At 38.3% G+C, this 20,348-nt stretch overlaps 1 protein-coding gene across 1 annotated transcript in view; it reads right to left on the minus strand.

Annotated features, from left to right (window-relative positions):
- The window catches only part of LOC113095724 (protein Wnt-9a-like), a 39,110-nt gene extending 21,148 nt beyond the window's left edge, over positions 1-17,962 (minus strand). Inside the window, exon 1 of the mRNA XM_026261068.1 lies at positions 17,782-17,962. Coding sequence (XP_026116853.1) covers positions 17,782-17,873 — 92 coding nt within the window. The 5' untranslated portion in view covers positions 17,874-17,962. The remainder of the gene's footprint in view (positions 1-17,781) is intronic.
- Positions 17,963-20,348: the final 2,386 nt, after the last annotated feature.

The raw sequence follows: 20,348 nt of genomic DNA on the forward strand, positions 1-20,348 counted from the left end.
ATTAGCTGGATGGCTGAGTGTATGTGTTGTTTACCTAGGGAAGAGATGTATTATGGGAAGAAGGCAGGGTATTGGAGGCAGTGTTATTCTCTGGACAATGTTCTGCTGGGAAGACTTGGGTCCTGGCATTTATGTTACTATGACATGTACCACCTACCTAAAGATTGTTGCAGACCACAAACACCATTTGTGACCCTGAACAACTAAACCAAGTGTCTTAAGTGTCAGTTTTTCAAAATTGAGACAACTCACAACTTACAGGACTTTAAGAAATAATTCAACTAAAAATGAAAATTATCCCATAATTTACTCAACCTGAAGCCATCCTAGGTGTATATGGCTTTCTTCTTTCAGATGAAAACAATCAGAGTTATATTAAATAATATCCTGGCTTTTCCAATCTTTGTAATGGCACTGAATGGTGCCCGAGTTTTTGAAGCTTCAAAAAGCACATTAATCCATCAAGTAATCCATACGACTTCAGTGGGTTTATGAATGCATTCTGAAGTGAAGTAATGGGTTTTTGTAAGAAAAAAAATCCTTACTTAAAACTTTATACACTATTATCATTGGCAACCCATGTTTATTCCTTTAAAGGATCTGCTGCCATTGTCTTGGTGCCAGATGTCATAGGACAAGTTCAGAGGTCTCGGAGAGTCCATGACTTAAAACTTAACAGCAATTTTGGCAGCATGTGGAGGACTTACATGATTTTAGCCAGGTGGTTTTATTGTTGTGGCTGATTAGTGTATATATAAAATAAAATGAGGAACTAAGGTAACAAACGTGAACACAGAAAATGTGAATACCGGTACAAAGAATGTGAAATAAATGAAGGGTCCATAGAAATACTCAAAATAAGAGTCTCTGGACACTAAAAAACACAAATACATGTGACCAAATCCTTATCACAGTTTGAGTCATTTTTAACCACATAGACCACAATATAATAATTCTGTGTGATATTTGTCTTGTCTGCATACTGAGATGTTACAACTTGAAATAAAATGTTAGATTATTTAATATTTTCAGTTAATACATTTTGAGAATTGCCTCCTTCAAAGCCTACTAATATTTATATTTTAATAAGTTGTAAATGCATATTATAGATCGCATTGTGAACTATTCACCCATGTCTGTTTTTAGATCTAAAAAAATTACATTGTAATATTTAATCAAAATGATATAAATTGCACTTCCAGTAAAAATGATAGACTTACATTAGAATGCTCAGGCGATGTTACCTGCTACACAAATAAATAAAATAAATACACTATAGCCAGATCTAAATTTTGAGGATCATTTATACCATTGTTATATACTGGCATATCAACCAGCTCTAAAAAGCAATCTATGTTAAAGATTAAAGACATTACAGGCATAACATTACGACTTACTGTAAAGATTCTTTTGAAAAAATGTGTGAATAGCATTATAAAAAAATTGTCCTTATTCTTATTTACAGTTTTTATTACAATTGTTTAAACATGCATGGGATTCTAACAGCGCTGATGTGTTATCTGTAGGGTTGTATGATTTTTTACCACTTGGCTTTTTCCATCATGCTCTCTCACAAAAGTCATTGCTGCAGTTCTGTCAGTCTGCGCTCTGGGGCTTGTTTGCCCCTTTTTTATTACTGTCAGCACTTCATATTACCCGTGACATTACCGTCATATGCATTTTCCATAGTGACGGTTCAACTAAAATGGTTCATTACACACTCTGCAGGTTCTTTCCAGGATCCTTAAAGTTGTTGTTTGTTCTAAACTCTGTTGTCTCTCTGTTCAGCATATTTGAGATTAGAGCTTGCAACAAAGTGTTTATGAATATTAAAATGTCAACAAAATTAAAAACGGATGAGCACCACAGTAGATCTCAAAGATGAAACTGAGCAACTGATGCCCCTTGCCTGTAAACCTGAGGGTTTACTAAGTCAAAAACTAAACATACTGCACACTGACTGTACTGGATCTCACATGTGGCACCAAATTAAAGTTATGAGTTTTGTTCATGTCACTTAAGGTGAGTGTGAGAGTCTTAGATGACCCCTCTCTCTTTTAACTCGGGTACCAGCTAAGGAATTTCACCTTAACAGTAAAAGAACAATCAAGGAAGGAAATAAAATGTAAATTGGAGGAAGTTTGTCAGCTGACCAATCTGGCCTCTTACTGTATTATCAACACACTAAAGACTTTATTAAAGAAGTTTAATAAAAGGAATTTTATTAACAAAAAAAAAATAGAAACGAGTAACTAACACAACATCAAAATAATGGATAAAGAAAAAAGGGCATAAAATGTATAAATGCAAGCAGTTACTGGCAGTTATGTTAACGTTCACCCATAATCGGTACGTTTATATAGAGTGTTATGGGTGGCTGTTCTCTATCAAACATACTGCAAGGCAAGTTCACACTTGGGGATAAGAATCAGGGAGAACAAAACGGTTCCTTCTCGTCAAGAGCTTTTATCTGAATTCAAAAGGCATCTGTTTATGTTGTCCACAGAAACAAGATCATACTGAATTGCAACTTTTCCACACCACTGTGTGCAAATGGGGTTTCAAACTTTGCCATTCTCCGTGCTTGCTGTCCATGACATGACAAATGAGTGACATTCCATTCACAAGCTCAAGATCATGACCTTCTGTTAAACAGTTCTTTGCATGCACCATAACGGTAAGTGTTGCATGTGAGCTATGAAATTGTTTGGCTCACGAACAACATGGTGTCAGAAGAGTAGAGATCATTTGGGAAAAGAAAAGGCTCCTGTGGGAGAGGAAAGGTCAGTGGATAATATTAAAAACCTGATGTTGTTCATATGATGGGAAAGAGATTATAGAAAACAGATGTGAAGAAACACAGTATAACTAATCATACTCAAAATCCTGACAGTTTGAGATATAGACTACTAAACAAAAGTTCAGGAGGAGCTTGTTTATCATGTGCTTACAGTACATCACCCCCGTGACCTTTAGCATGCCTTTAAATCTTTAAAAGTTTACTTAGAAAAAAAAACTGTACTTGCTGATAATATTAATGAAAAAAGCCACGTATGTGTACTGAGAGTATGACTGTTTCTTGACACACTTGTCAAATGTAAACCTTTACTTTAAAGTGCATTTTAAATATTTATGTTTGAATAACAATTTGTTGTGCTTCAAAAATGTAGACTTGTTTTGATGTGTAAACTACTAGGTAATTATAATTTGAACTGTTTATTTGGTATTACATTTAAAGTTAATGTATTTTAAATGTACTTTTACGGCAACTTCATTGCAAATGTGTACTTGTAAATATACTGAAATACACAACATACTAATTTCAATAGAAATTAATTTTGAGTATATTTTAGTTCATCATACCTTGCTTGTACAGTAAGTACATTCACTAGTACACTTGAACAATATTTCAAAGACAACATAAGTAAGTTTGAAATTACGTATAAGAATGTACTTAGGTCCTACATGAGGGGGTAAAAAAATCTTAAATTCAGCTTACTATGACGTTTATGTTCTGTTCCATGTACTATTATTTTGATATGTGTATCTATTTCCTTTCCTCTCTGTTTCCTTTGTTTAGTTACTGTTTACTTAGTTGCCCTTGTTTGTTTGTTTGCCCTAGAGTGTTCTTACTTGTTGCCATAGCTACACATTGTGTACACCTGTGTCTTATTTTGTTTCATGTTTGTTCCCATGTACAGTAAATATAGTCCTACGTTTCATTGCTTCCACACCAACCACTGACAAGGCAACAGATTTTTAAAATGGATCCATCAGCAGTATGGATTCTCCTCTTTTGACAGGAGATTGCTCCGTTGAGAACAAAACAGGATTTTTTAGATGTGGCTCACTTTCTCCACTACACCAATGACAGCCTCAATGCTTAGACGAGAGCATATCTGCTCAGAGATGGTCCTTAAGGGACCCTTAGTGAGTAGTTTGACTGGGTGCTCATCCTTTGAGCATTTGCCTTCACCATACGTGAGAAAGAGAGGAGGATCTCAACTCCCACCAGTGTCTGCACCAATCCCAGTCACCCTCTTGAGATCATCCAGCTTCTCCCCAAACCTGCAACAGATCCAGAGCTACAGTCCACACCCACCATGGTCGTAGTGCCTAAAGTCCACACCTACCATGAAACCAGAGTCTATTCTTGCCATGGGGCCAGAGCCTGCTGCCACTGCCATCCCAGGAGCATCAGGCTATGCCACGTTTATCACAGAGCTGACGCTTGCCGAATTGTTAGTTCTGGAGCTCATAGAGCTAGATGCTCACGACTATGCTCCTGTCTATGTTCCAACCCCCAGGATGTATCTCTCCCTGCCAGTTCCATTTGAGGATTTCTGGACCTTCCTCCAGCCTCCTAGCTCCTTCGTCTCCACTGGTCCCTTCCAGGCTTCTGGCTCCTCCTTCCCCACTTGCTCAGACTGACTCACTGACTCTGGCTGAGACTTTCTGACTTTCAGCTCTGACTTGGCCCTAGTATCACCCACCTCCACTGTAGTCCATCATTCCTTTGTTCCAGTGGGATCTGCCTTGGTCCTTGGTCCCCTCCAGCTTCATTTGGTTCTCCAGCCTATCTGACTCCGCCTCAGTCTCCCTTCCCCTAGCTATGACTTGCAGCACTATCAGGACCCATTTCTATTTGGCATGCAACAAATGTTTTATTTTGCACTTGAAGTGTCACTACTGATGACCATCCAAGATTTAATAAATCCTTTATTAGGGCGTTTTTAACTTCAAACTATTGCTTCTTAATGAGATATATCTATCCATAGCTTCCTCTATCCATAATATTGATTTCTCCAGTGAAAAAGTAATCTCATCTAAATCAGGAGAGAACAGATCAAGCACTTTTTTACTAAGGCTGGGTATCATTAAAAAAAATGTAATGTCAATATAAATACCGATACCGTGACATTGATAATGGTTCCTGAACGATACTTTTTTCGAAAGCAATTTTATAAAATCCATTTTAAAAAGATTACATTATACATTAACTTGTAAAACTTTTTTTTCAGTTCGTTGAGGTTTTTACAGATTCAAATATTCAACTGAGCCACTGCACAAAGGAACAGAGTTCAACCAACACAATAAATCAGTGCAAATAGGTTTAATAAAGTTCATAATATATGTCAATCAAATTGTGCGTTCATAACCGCCTTGTCTCCGATGACAAGTATGCATTACTCTTTCAGAAAACATTTACATGGATGAAATATGAAGCTAAGAAACACAGGATTATGACAGTGTATGATTTGTATGTGTTTTTTATAATGAGTTTTGAGTAAAAGCATAGTATAAATATGATACATTGTAATATGTAGCATGATGCTATAGTGTGCTATAATGGTCACGTAACACGTGTTTTCCTTGACGCTTCACTAGTATGGAGCCAAAAGAGTCTCAATAAAGATAAATGCACACACTACATTCACATATGCACACACAGGATTCATACATGCACACACATGATTCATAAATACACACACAGGATACACAAATACGCACAAAATTTACAAATGCACACACAAAATTTAAAAAGCACAGAAGATTCACAAATGCATTCAAAATTCAGAAATGCACACAAAATTCAGAAATGCACACAAAATTCAGAAATACACGCACACAATTCAGAAATGCAAACAACATTTACAAATGCACTCAAGATTCACAAATGCACAGGACAAGATTCAGAAATGTATTTCTGTTGAATACACACATATATCTTGATTTACAAACTGCTTGCGGTCTGTGAACTTCACTGCATTTGTGTGTGAATTTTGAGACTCCTCTGACTTGGCTCGACACACAAATGCTTTTTTTTTAAACAGGGAATTATCAGCAACCAATCAGATATCTCCCTTCTTTTAGCCAATCACAAGAACGCACTCCACGTGGGGGATTGTTTACTTATAAGCCAATCACATGAACGCGTTTACACATTGCGATATGCCTGTGGTGCAGCATATTATAGCCTACTTATTTATGCAATTATATGAAAATACAGATGTTTAGATTACAATTCAGGTTTTTTTTTTTTTTTTTTTTTTTACAAAATATACATTTAAAAATGTCTCAATACATATAGCCCAGCGACTGCAGAAAAAAAGTTAACCATGGATTCATAAATTTGCAATAGGCAATTATTTCATTTTATTGAAATATTTTAATGAAAGTAAAAAAAAAAAAAATTGACCCCTTTTTTGAATATTTAAATATATCTAAATATTCTTTTGGATGCAATATAGAAGTCACATTAATTACAATATTCGGTCCATACATGAAGAGAGAGTCAGTGGTCCGCTGTGAGAGGAAAGTGACTCTCCGGCTGCGCAAAGTGGGTCTCCAGCTGCGTGAGGAAAGTGAGTCGTTCGCTTAGGAAAGTGAGTTGATTGCTTTGTGAGGAAAGTGAATCGTTCGCTCAACTTCGCTGCGTGAGGAAAGTGAATCGTTCGCTGAGGAAAGTGAGTCGTTCGCTGAGGAAAGTGAGTCGTTCGCTGCGTGACTCGTGAGGAAAGTGAATTGTTCGATGAGGAAAGTGAGTCGTTCGCTGAGGAAAGTGAGTTGATCGCTGCGTGAGGAAAGTGAATCGTTCGCTCAACTTCGCTGCGTGAGGAAAGTGAATCGTTAACTGACGAAAGTGAGTTGTTCGCTGCATGACTCGTGAGGAAAGTGAATCGTTCGCTGAGGAAAGTGAGTCGTTCGCTGCGTGACTCGTGAGGAAAGTGAATCGTTCGATGAGGAAAGTGAGTCATTCGCTGCGAGAGGAAAGTGACTCTCCGGCTGCGGAAAGTGAGTCTCCTGCTGCGCAAAGTGGGTGTCCGGCTGCGCAAAGTGGGTCGCAGGCTGTGCAAAATGAGTCGCCAGCTGCGTGAGGTAAGTGAGTCGTTCGCTGCTTGAGGAAAGTGAATCGTTCGCTGAGGAAAGTGAGTCATTCGCTGATTGGCTTATAAGTAAACAATCCCCCACGTGGGGTGCATTCTTGTGATTGGCTAAAACAAGGGAGATATCTGTTTGGTTGCACATCATTCCCTGTTTAAAAAAATGCATCACAGACCGCAAGCAGTTTTGTAAATCAAGATATATGTGTTTGTGCATCAGAAATACATTTCTGAATCTTGTCCTGTGCATTTGTGAATCTTGAGTGCATTTGTAAATGTTGTTTGCATTTCTGAATTGTGTGTGTATTTCTGAATTTTGTGTGCATTTCTGAATTTTGTATGCATTTGTGAATCTTCTGTGCTTTTTAAATTTTGTGTGTGCATTTGTGAATTTTGAGGCATTTGTGTATCCTGTGTGTGTATTTATGAATCATGTGCATGTATGAATCCTATGTGTGCATATGTGAATGTAGTGTGTGCATTTATCATTATTGACACTCTTTTGGCTCCATACACTAGAGCCTATCACCAGCTCATGATTTAGGCACATCACGCATACTGCACTCTTAATGGCTCACTGATGTTGATGAGATTAAACCCTTAGGTATCGAAATTCGGTACCGAATGACAAGACATGTTTTGATACTCGATAGTATCGACCCAGTTTGGTCAGTGCATAAAAAGTATCAAACACGATACCCAGCCAAACTTTTTACATACACAAACAATCCAAAAAAGTTCTAAACAATATGTCAGAGAATTTTTGATGAGCAAGTGATGTAATGCTATATTTCTCCAAATCTGTTCCAATGAAGAAACAAACTACATGTACGATAGCGTTAGACTGAGTAAATTTTATTTTTGGGGTGAACTATACCTTTAAAGGGGTCATATGATGTGATTTAATTTTTATATTTTTCCTTCCTCTTTGGAGTGTTACAAGCTCTTGGTACATAAAGAAGATCTGTAAAGTTGCAAAGACTAAAGTCTCAAATCCAAGGAGATATTATTTATCAGAGTTAAGACTCTGTCACACCCCCCTTAAACATCTCGTTTAAACACACCCCCAAATGTCTACATCACTATGTGGAAATATATGTGTAATGCCGCCCAAATGTTCACGCAAAGAAAGAAGACGTGGTTTTAGTAACCGCAGTTAGTGTTAAAGCAGTCATGTCAGGGAGATGCTGTGTGTATCTAGGTGAAAGCAAAAGCACTTTATTTGCCTTGCATTTAGGATGCATTTAGGAATCTTTAAAATGACTTACGACAGAACAGCAATGCATTTTATGGAAGACCGTTTCGTGAACTTAGTAGAGGAGGTCATTCTGACTTTGCTATAATAATCTGGTGCTTGTAAATCAGCTACTATTAGTATGTTTTGTTATTAGTTGAAGTATTTGCTATTGACTTTTCAAATGAGGAGTTTTGGGCATTGTGTGTGTGTGTGTGTTTGTGTGTGTGCATGAGCGCATATGTGAAAGAGAGAGAGAGAGATAGAGACCGGTCACTCACATAACAGTGGAGTCAGCTGTCTTAACCGTCCGTGTCTTATGTACTGCAAACACATACGAGTTTCATCACTGTCTGCCACTCCACTAAGTTCCTCTTTCGGGCTTGAACTGATGGTAAAACTAAGGACATCATTAAGTGTCTTTACATTTATTTTGAAAGAAGCTCACTATTATGGAAAGGGGCGTTATATTGCAGATGAGTGCTTATTGTGAACAGCCGATCACAATGGACTGGGTCAATTGGCCAATCAGAGCAGACTGCACTTGTCGGAAGGAGGGACTTTGTAGAAAATGATGCTTTTGAGAGAGGCGGGCCATAGAGGATCTAAAATAATGTATAGTATCTGAAAAATTATGTGTTTTTGAACATCAAAGAATGTCAGCGTATTGTGTTACACCAAATACACAAAATAATGATCTTTAAAAAAGCATCATATGACCCCTTTAAATACGGTTTATTTTTTTTCTTTTAGGGTGCACTTCAGTGAGTTTAAAAGTCATAGTGTTTATAGTAGATATCCGCAAACAAACTACACAGCAACACTCAATCTCTCTGCTTCAGTCCCACCACAGAAACAAGTCCTCACACACACAAGACAGTTAACAGTCTTGAACCTAGACAAAGTGAACTTGCTTTCAACATGTTTGGGCTTGCTGGTTGTGTGGTCTCCTGACATGCTGGCAAGTCAGGGACCCCAATTATTCAAATGCATGGCAATCATTCCCCCCAGCTGTTGACCCCAAACAAAGCCTTTTCTCAGACACCCCCACCCAACCCCCAGCTGTCTACCACAGTAACCCAAAACAAAGACAAAGTGAGTGAGTTAATGGCACAAGCCAAACAAAAACCTCCGAGAAGTCTATTCGTGTTTCTGATTTGGTTTGGAATGCACTTTTTCAATTCTCTGGAAAAAAAAACATGCCAATTGTAGCAAAAACTCCATAAGTAGCGTAAGTCCTTGATGCTCATTCAGAAAGAGTGTTTCAATATGCTTTAATGACATTTCACATATCACAATGAATGTTATAGCTTCCAGAAAGATAGCAAGCATATCACAATTGCACAGTATCTGCTCTGAGTCAGTGAAATGAACCTGTGGCCTCCAACCCTTACCCTGTCTGATCTGACTTTGCTGTCAGAACAGCTCCCCCAGGAGATGAGGGGTCTAAGAAACACTCCACTAGAAAAAGAACACCACCTCTACTGGGTACTGAAAAACGCCTCCTCCTTCTCCAGGGGTAGATAGAAGAACATTTCAGAGAGCAAGAAGAATTTCAGGCTGCAGTCCTGGAGTCCCATCTAGAGTTTGACTGGCTTGGCAGAGTAGGAAAGCAATAGTGTTACTGTGGTGGATCCAGCCAAACAGCAGTGGAAGCCTGTTTTACATCTTTCCGCCCTCACTTGTGGCAGCCAAAAAATCCTAATCACTCCCGTCATAGTGATCGCGCTAAAGCGAATGTTTACCTGTGATAGCATTGCAGGTTAGTGATTACCACTTTGACAGGTGGATATATGATAAGACTTGCTGGATGTGTTTATTGTTTATGAGTTTCTGAATTGTGAAGGAATTGTGGCAGCTGTGAAGGAGTGAATTATATACAAGTGTTGTGAACAAAAGTATGTTAAGAGAGCAGTAACTGGTTAATGTTTTGATGTACTGATAAAAGTGTACTACTTACAGTGCTACTTACTACTAGACATTATTTATTTTATATGTACACAGGTTTTAGAGCAATTTGAATCTCAGTGTCCTCTTTAGAAGTAAAGACGTCTCCCCAAAGATGCATTTAGCCAATATCTTCACTTCCGTACAATCACAAAACTGTCAAAAAGTGGTGCATTCAATGACAATGCTTCAATCAGCATATTAAAATATATTCTGTTTCTGTTTACAAGTCGAACACGTGGAAAAGTGACCAAAGAAACCTAGAACCATTTATATATGTGTGTGTGTGTGTGTGTGTGTGTGTGTGTGTGTGTGTGTGTGTGTGTGTGTATATATATGATGAACTTTAACCAAACGTTGTCCATTATTGTAATGGTTTAAATAATTGCATATGTCTCAGAAAGAACCTGACTGAGACCTATTGCAAATCAGTCTTGACTTTTCCATCTTTTTTCTTAAAATACTTTTTGACAAAAAGCATTGTAGTCAGTTCACATATATAATTTTTTAGACTGTAATTAATCATGACCACTCAGTGCCAGTCAGCATTCAGAAACTACTCTATATGACGACATGAATGAATGAAGACAGTCTGCACCCCTAAAATTATCTGTGAATTCACCAGCAAAAGGACTGCCTCACAAGAACTAAGTGCTCCAAATAGCAAGACGATGACGGGACATGACGCCAACAGTAGAGTGACATACACAGGATGTGAACGAGTCGCCATGACCTTTAGAGTCACTGTGGGCTGACAACTGGCACAATAGCTGAGATGTTGAGAAACATCATGTTGTAAATTTGTCAGTTCTAGTCATGATAGGATGCAGGAAATCTGCAGATGTACACAAACAGGATGGCTAAAAATCAATCAGACACAGATAGACAATCCAGAAACACTTTGCAAAGAAAAGAATTTTCCATGTGGTAGAGCGGCCAGATGGATGAGGATGAGATGTTTATTCACACGGCACTAATATTTTGTTTGGCAAGGTCACATGAGTATGTACTTAAAATCATTAACAGAGTTGCCAGTCTGCTACAGCTGTAACCAGGTGTAATATCCAAAGGAAAAGTTAATGGACAACACCTAGCACATCCTAAAGGAAAACTTTACTTCTAAGGGGATTTTGCAGTTATGCTTTAATTCAATATAAAATTAGTCACGGATGTTATTCTAAAACTTTAGAAATAAGTAAGTTGTTGAGATGCACTAACAATAAATGCAAGAGTCTTTGAAAAAGTAATAGTACATCTTTACATCATGATTTGAGGTATGGCTTATGTCTGTACCACAAATGGCAAGTAAAGCATTTAACAAATTAATAATTTTTTTGTTTAATACTTGAGCAATAGTAATAGTGAGGTTTCCTTTGTAAAGCATTATTAATATAATTAATGTGGATTACATTGCTGAGAGAACTTGGTCTTGGAAGAATCTGATGAGAAATTAACAGAATAAAATGTCATCCATTGGCGTTTGTTTGTAGACTGGTACCTTATTTTCCAGAAAATGAATACAAGTCACATCAGGTCAAAACTGCAGTTTTAAGAAAAAGAGAAAATAAAAAAAGAACACAGATAAGTAGCATTAATGTAAAAGTTGCATTTTATTATTTCATTCAGAAATAATGTAAAATACAGGTAAATAAAATGTTTATGAACAATGAAAGACTATAAACATACATTTTATTTCCTTCAACTCCAAAGCAAATCCTTTTACTTTAATGTTATTTAAAACAGGAATGAAAAATAAGTATTAAAAAAAACATAAATTATAGTGCCATTCATTACAAACTACATTTAGTATAAACACCAAGCCAAAACTAATTTATTCATAGCAAAACTATTATTTTGATGATCCCCTAAAGACATTCAGTTGACTAAAAGTAACTTTGCAACTACATGTCAACTACCAGTCATTAAAGTATTAGTAGTGGTGTTAGTAGACTGTTAGGTTAGGGTTAAGGTTATAGACTACAAATACTTTAATGACTAGTAGTTGACATGTAGTTGCAAAGGTATTTATAATCAACAGAATGTCTAAAGAAGACCATCAAAATAAAGTGGTTCCAAAAAAATTCCTAAAGGGTGCAGTCATTGACTTGTAACCCAATTGTAGAAGGTTCGAGTCTCGCTACCGGGTTTGAGTCAAATATAGCTTACTCGATCGGCAGGTATCCAAATGCGTGTGATTGGTGCATAATTCACATACTTGACAATAACTGCATAATATAAGTAACTTGGGAACATACAGTAAGATAAAAAAAAAAATGAATTAAGGAATGGTTTTTCAAATTGTTGTGATCTATTTAAATGCAAAAGGAAACACAAATGTATTTACTAAGGTTATTTTATTTGGAGACTAACCTGAGAAGCACTACATACATCTATGAGAAACAATCCTAACAGGCCGCAATATCTTAAAAAATAATTCAACTGTAATTGAACATAAATGTAGGGGTAGTAGAGTAGGACACACACAGTAGGTTGGTGCGTACAGTACCATGCGTGTGGTTAGCATTAGTAAGAGGTTTAACCACGGGGCTCGACACGGGTCAGCTGCTCAGCAATGGTGACTGTGTGACTGGCACAGCGTGGGTGCACCACAGAGCTCCACATGACTCTACCTATCGACCTCACACCATGGCACTGACAACCCCAGATCCCAGTGACAGGTACGAGAGCTGCCCCACTCTCTCATTTGGGCTTCCACTAAAAGCCTTTTCTAAAAGCATGCAAACATAGACCTTAATGATGTGTTTGTCCTTAACATAAAAGCATAAAAATGGACTTGAGAAGATGGGAATCCTAACATGATTTGACTGCGGGGATCAGTAACGTAGCATTTATGGTTCTTATTGTAAGCTGTGTGATGATATAATGGCATGGCAACTATGACACTAATATTATGGGCGCACTGATACATTGATCATCTTCATTCCAAATAGAAGACCAAAATGTCTTTTACGGAACCAATTAATCTTAAAATGACAGCTATATTAGTTACAGCTATTTATATTTCCTGCTGACAGAAATTATATAGTTTTTTCTGCATATTAGAGACTATGGTAAAGCCTACGGTAATGTGTACCTTGTACTACAGCTGGTGCCTTTAGGAACCAAAGACCAAAACGCCTTTTACAGAACCAATTACTCTTAAAATCCATTAGTTGGTTTCTACTGACAGAGATTATATATCTTATTCTACATATTAGAGACTCATGAAATCTAAGTGTACAAGTACTACTATTGATGCCTAGAGGAACCAGTTGAATTGCTTGAATTTGTTGTTACTATAGCCAAAAAACATCTATTATATATTTATTCAAATCATATGTTTGCTACCAAATTATTTAGCAGTATTTTGTTCCCCATTTCAGTCTTAAAGTCATGTGCATAACCAACCCAAGCCAAAAGCATCTATTGATACATTCATCTGTGGTTGAGTGTTTTTGTTTGTTTGTTCACTTTATTCAGGCAGAACAGCGGTTACAGCCTAAATGAAAAGAAAAACAGATTTAATTAAAAACTCCTAGTTTGATGCAATGAAACAGAAAAGCATGAACTCAAGGTACATTCTTGGTTCGTCTTGCCTACTGTTCTGACATCAACACCCAGTCCATGTAATAAATGTGCATGTATGGTTCATAACTCGGGGTTTTTACAGTCATCTTATGGTTTTTCATTCATCTAATCTTGGCTGTAGTCACTGATCATTTTGGCCCCAGAGTCCACCCTAAGCCCTTTGTGGTGGAAAACAGCCTGTGGCGAGAGACGGAAAACACATGACATGGTAGTGCCACTAATTAACGTTATTTCATCAATCCTTGACCACCAAAAGCTATTCAGACTCCATATTGGCTTTCCGGTTTTGCCTGGCTATTTGATCCTGTCTGCGATGCATTCCCAACAACAGCCTACATATCTACAAAACACACCGCTGACTGGGTTATGGCAGGAGCGGACCCACCCTCTTTTAAAAAATCAAGGCAGACCTCCAAACTGTGGTCAGAGTCATACTACCAGAATATTGAGCCATTTGGATGCAAGTGTGCCAAACACATTTAAAGACATTCCCCAGAGCAATAATACCATATAATCAAGGCAGGGTTGGGATGACTCCTGCGGGAGAAGCCATTCTCACAGCTTGTCGAGAAAGCCATTGAGGAAAAACAAACCGGTAGAAATATAGAGACATGGATTTATGTTTTTCAAGTGGTCACTTGAAACGTCATGAAAGCCTAAGAAATGTTCATAATCTTAAGTGTGTTTATAGTAGATTCATCACACTGTGTTAAGAGGTCCAGCAATGCTTCACACTTCTGTGAAGTTGTACCTTTAGAAAAATGAAACACATTTTAACAAGATGTAAAGGAAATATGCGTGTGATTCAATAAAATGTCTTTGGGTGTGCATAGGGAGTGGTCGCATGTGAGGATCTTCAGTTGCAGACACTGCTATTCTCCGGCCCTGAAAGGCGATCCACCGCAGCTCAGGCAGCCGCTCTCATCAACATTCCCAAGCCCAAGTCTAGTCGGGAGATTTAATATGAAGTCTTATGCAGCAAACTGGGGCTTTCCTGAGAGTTGCGACCAAAAAATGCCAATGCAAACAGATCAAACTGACCACAGCTACCTTTGAATAAAACTGCCGCTCTGTTGACCTTCTCCCTGTATTCTGGTCACACAGCTCTCTGCGCTCATATCTGTTTCTGCCACTCATTTCCCACTGTGCTAAGGTTTCATAAAGAAGCAGATGATGACTGAAGAGCAGGGCTTTTTACAGAAGTGACTCCACCCCCTGGTGGAAACATCAGGCAATGCAAGTACTGCTACACCTAATGATGGACAGGTTGTAACAAACCATGATACAAAACTCTTCATTTAGTCAACTAAATCAGAATAAATGACAGAGGAATTACAGAGTCTAAGGGATAGAAGCACAGTATTTCTATGGAAAGCCTTGGACTGATTCTGACTGGATTCTAGAGGACAGAACTACACCAGAACCAAAACTGGTTGAGTATTTATTACAGGGTTATTATGCACATAGACTTGCATGTTGTTACAGCCAACATCTTCAACACAGGATTTTGAAACATGCGAGTAACAGCTGATGTTAAAGAAATGTGTCTGACACTTCAACCTTATGAACTGATAAATAGTTCCTTGCTAATAGGTCAAGTGCATTTCACCAGTCTTCCTTGTAAATAACAAGACATCCATCATAACCTATTGTTGAGATAGAAATGCAACAGTTTTGGTCTTTTCAAACTTAAAAATAATTTCCATCGCTAGAATCATAATTTTGGTGGCAATCTCACATATAAGTCTTAAAAATGCACCCTCATTTCAATTCAGGTTTACTTTTAGGACAGCAGTTCCCCACATGTGACCCCAGGCTGGCTTCCTCAGGAGATCTGCATAAACTTGTCAAAGCCAGGTACAAAAGAAACTCATTCCATGGATATTCAGGGCTTATTTTCCCCATGTTTTCCCAGCATTTAACCTCTACCCCTTTCGTCCCTCAGGCTGTTTGAGATGAGCTCTACACCTAGACAAAAAGTGTGCAGCCTCCATATTGCTGTATTGTTCCACCACCATTCTGTCCCCAACCCACCGAACCTGGTCGCCCTGAGACTGCTGTTGAATGAGATTCAACACTGGGCACCTGCTGCTACAGGCTGGAGGGGACGGCTGGTAAAACTAAGGCTTTGCATTCTTGTGGCCAGGAGGACAACTTCAGCAGTGGCTCAACTAGGCAAGGAATCCCACCCAACCCTCAGAGACACAGACTGAGGTTAAACAGAAACTGTGTTTAGGTTTCACATACGCTCCACTGCACTGGGGAAATTGGGTATGCAACATTGACCCTCTATTTAAGTAAATCAGTGGCCAGAAGATGCATTCACCTCATGGAAGGTATTTATTTGCACGTTAGTGGAAGCAAGTGTGACAACATGTCAGAAGGTAATAGTTTCATGCTGTTGCTTGCACAAGGTTGAAATGATTTGTTTGATTTGTGATTGTGTCCTTGTCTTGAAAAGTAGCCCCTTGACTGTAGAGTTCAACAAAAAGTCTTACCCATATCAGCGTTCAAAATTAACACTCATTGTGTGAGATAAGAAAGAACACCCATAATGCCATAGTGAAATATATCACTAATGAGTTTCCTATAGTTTGTTTTCATGGCCCGATAACATGGAAGTACAAGCGGTTTCCGTCAAAGTAGACAAAGTGCTGAAACTGGCAAAGTTTGAGCACTTCTGAACAATGGCTAGTTAGCCTCACATACACATGACAAATTGAATGTAAAAAATATCCAGACATTTATTAGACACAGCCACTTGACACTGCATATCTGCTCATGATCACGCATTGTTTTCCATGAGCCAAAAAAAAGGGGAAAATATTCTTAAGAGGCTAACTCCAATTGATAACAATCTTTCAGATCAAATAATGGAGACTATAAATCTTTATATGAAGTACTGTCCCACCCATGCTAACACAGGCCAGCATTTATTAAATTTATTGACTTCCTAAGAAGGGGTAGAATAGTCTTAGACCCGGTCTATAACCACTGAAGCCCAACAAACCGGTTTACTGCTTCATAATATTCAATGGGGCCCGAGGGAGCCACTCCCACCCTGGCCCTTGATTTGCCCTAACAATATCCTCTCCTAAAAAGCACACTTTTTAATCTTCCATCACTAAAGACAAGGCACGAACTTCTGAACAGTTGTTGAAGGTGAAACTTTTCTATCTGAAAACATTACTGCAAATTCTGGGATGGAAATCTGGGACAGTATCAAGCGCACACCTGTCCGTGGATTATGTCCAACACTTTCGGATTATATGTAGTCATTTAGATCAGAATTGTCATTATAACACTTCTGTATCTGTATATAAAAGACACAAACCAATCAACATCTTCTCTTTTACCCTCCAAATTTGGTTTCAAACTTATTGATACAAGTGACTTAAATGATTTAAAGACGATGATTAAAAGTTAAACACGTTTCTCGAATCAGGAAGGCGCGTAATGGAAGAATATCAATAAGCAGACATGCACGCGTCATAGAGAAACATATTCCAAAGGCGTTCCCGCGGTATCACAATTACCTCAATTAAAATTATGCTAGGGGAATGTTTATAGGGGGAACAGGGGAAACTGTAAATTCAACACACATTCTTGAACTTATTAAACTCCTATGAACATGCAATGGGGTGCCAAAACGAGTGTTTATGCTGGATGAAGAAATATTATCTGCGATCTGAACAGACGTTTTGGCCACCAGGTTAGAGATCTTCGTAGCTTTTATTGTTAACAGCTGTTATGAGCTGCTCGTGTCTGTTTTCTTTCTTCTGCGAGCATCTATGAGAAAGACAACCCTGACCGGCTAGTACCTGCCATTGAATTAACACACTGATGAATGTCCCGATATGCACGATTTAATGAACTGGTAAATACGGGCATATTTGTTAAACGTGTGAATCGTTAATTAACCGGAGACCTCGCGCAAACATGTTGCTTTAATGAGAACATCACTCACACTGAATCGCAACTCCACAGGTTGTTATGAGAAGTTTACATAACATCGCGTTGTCTTTTTTATGATCTCTGATTCATAATTGCATATCTGTCTTAGTCTATGCATTACAAACTTGAAGATAAACAAGCATTTAAGGATCGAGGAAGAGTTCCTCTGCCTACCCGAAGTAAGCTGTGCTCGGTCCAGGCAAGCTGATTAGATGCACTATAATGGTGAATGATAACCATCCCAGGAGAAGGTGTCCATCCAGCATTTTGTAGCGGCTCTGGGGCAGCTCATTTCGTTCGTCCTGAGTTGCTGTGTAAAATCCCTGCTTGTGAGAACTGCACTTCTTATACACTCCGAGGATTTCTGCGCCCCTCCCAATCACTTAGAACAGGAGAGAGAGAGAGAGAGAGAGAGAGAGAGAGAGAGAGAGAGAGAGAGAAAGGGTCGGGGGGACTGAAATATGAGGGCTAATAGACTGTGTCTAAGCATGTGCAAGAATAATTGTGATATTTCTGAAATGGAATAAGTATTATCCGATTATTCATGATCCATTATGTTAAAGGGATAGCTCACCCAAAAACGTAAATAGGCCTACTGTCATAATTTTCCACAAGTTGTTCCAATGTTAAACACAAAAGAGGATATTTTGTAAAATGTTGCTGGTCCACAGTGACCTCCACAGTATTTTCCCCCATACTGAAGTCAGTGGGGACCAGCAACATTTTTCAAAATATCTTATTTTATGTTCAACAGAAGAAACAAACTCATGCAGGTTTGGAACAACATGGGAGCGAGTGAACTTTCATTTGGGTCAACTATCCTTTCAACACTTGTCCAGCAGTGTCGTGATTCCTTTTATACATTTCTGAGAGGACATACTGGCACAAGTTCAGCGGCAGTGAGCAATTACAGACCAATTATTTGTGTTCTATCCTTACAAGTTTCGCAAGATCTAGATTAATGTTTTAATAAGCAAGAAAAAAATGAGTTATTGGAAGTTATAAATCAAGATGAGGGATTTGTTTTGGCAAGAGCAAAGAAGAAAAGGTTGTAAATTCTTGTTTGAATGCTTTTTTTTTTTTGATGAGCGGTGAAGACAACATACACCACACTATTGAGCTAATCTGCTCTGCCTTCAAGGAGATAGCAGTTATTGACATAATGATGTGTCAATGACATAACATAAAAAGTACAGATGAAACACAAATATTGGCATCATTACCACTTACACATCTTTGTTTTTGCAGCCAATTGTTAGTGAGATCTTTTGGGCTGGTTCCAGCTCACTCTTGGGCACACCTGGAAGGAGCCATTGACATGCTTGAAATGACATCCCTTGAATGTGGCAACAATATGGACCTTTTCATCACAAGGATCACAGTAGCAACAGGTGGGCTACTGGAACCGTTTGCCAAGTTTCTATTTGCCAAGCTGCCTGTTCTGCTGGATCATGACACAGGTACGGGTGGAACTGGCATTACTGAGGATCTACCTGAGCAACCACGAGGCAATGACGTCTGCTTTGTTGACACCAGATGATGTGGAGTTCAACCTCACAAATTAAAGAACTGGATTTGTTAAAGACCAAATGACATGATTCCATAATTCCTTTAAGCCTAGGTCTCTTTTTCATCTGACGACATAAATCCCCCTCATTCATCAACCCCTCCCCTACAAACACCTGTTATAATGAATTCCCGAATCCCATCCATTGCATTGGAATGAGCCATTTATCCTAACCATCCACCTACCTTAAATTCAAGCACAGGCCTGGACAGCAGACCGTGTTGTGCTGCTTGGAAAGACCACCATCATCTCTCACAACCTTTTGAATGAAATCTCTTTAACCAGAGATTCACACGAAATGCATCATCAAGCATGTTCTAAACAAGTCTGTTTTGTTAAGTCATTTCAGAGTCCAAACCTGCTTATACAATGTTTGTTGTTTTAACAAGCACACATTCAAGGATACGCAACCAAATCTGTGCCATATGTTACTGTTGAGACTAAAGATTAAAAAATAAATAAAAATAAGTGAAATTGGATGATGCGTCTTTATTTCTTTCCACTGTTGAAAAGTGATGCTAAAAGTCCCAGGCATGGTCACTGTCATCTTGATCAGCCAGTGCAGAGTCCATCCTCCCTATAGCAAAATATGCAAGCTTCATAGGGTCCGAAACAGCAGGGGGCCCCCTTGCTCTCAAAGATGATTTAATTGTTTAGTTTTTGAATTTGGCCAGCAGTTATGAAATGTTATTACATTTCTTTTAATGCGGTGTGCTGTCACCCTTTTTACGTAAAATTAGTCAAGTCGTGTATTTCGTGGATATCTTGCTCAAGGCTAAAAAAAAACTATTTGAAAGGGTAGAGAGCTGTGGAAGAGACATTGTTTCTCAAGCGCTCTCCACAAGCGTGATTCGAGACAGAGTGAAACACAGACAAATGCATTTCATTCATTTGTTCATAGCCACTCAATCCCCACTCAACTAACCCTACCCCAAAATGTTTTAGCTTCACTTTTCAGGACATGTGAAGTACACTTAGTTGAGATGAAATGCTCACATACCCTGTCATGTTTTTTTCTCATAGCAGCTTACTTATTTTTCTATGGACGTATTTATGACAAGACATTAAAATGTATGATGATTCTGAAATGTAGGAGTTTTGATTCTAGAAAAGATAATATAACAAATGGTTAGGGGTGATAATATTTTAATTCTGCAAATAGTGCATTAGGAAA

The sequence above is a fragment of the Carassius auratus genome, unplaced genomic scaffold (assembly GCF_003368295.1).
Source record: "Carassius auratus strain Wakin unplaced genomic scaffold, ASM336829v1 scaf_tig00215778, whole genome shotgun sequence".
Lineage (NCBI taxonomy): Eukaryota > Metazoa > Chordata > Actinopteri > Cypriniformes > Cyprinidae > Carassius > Carassius auratus.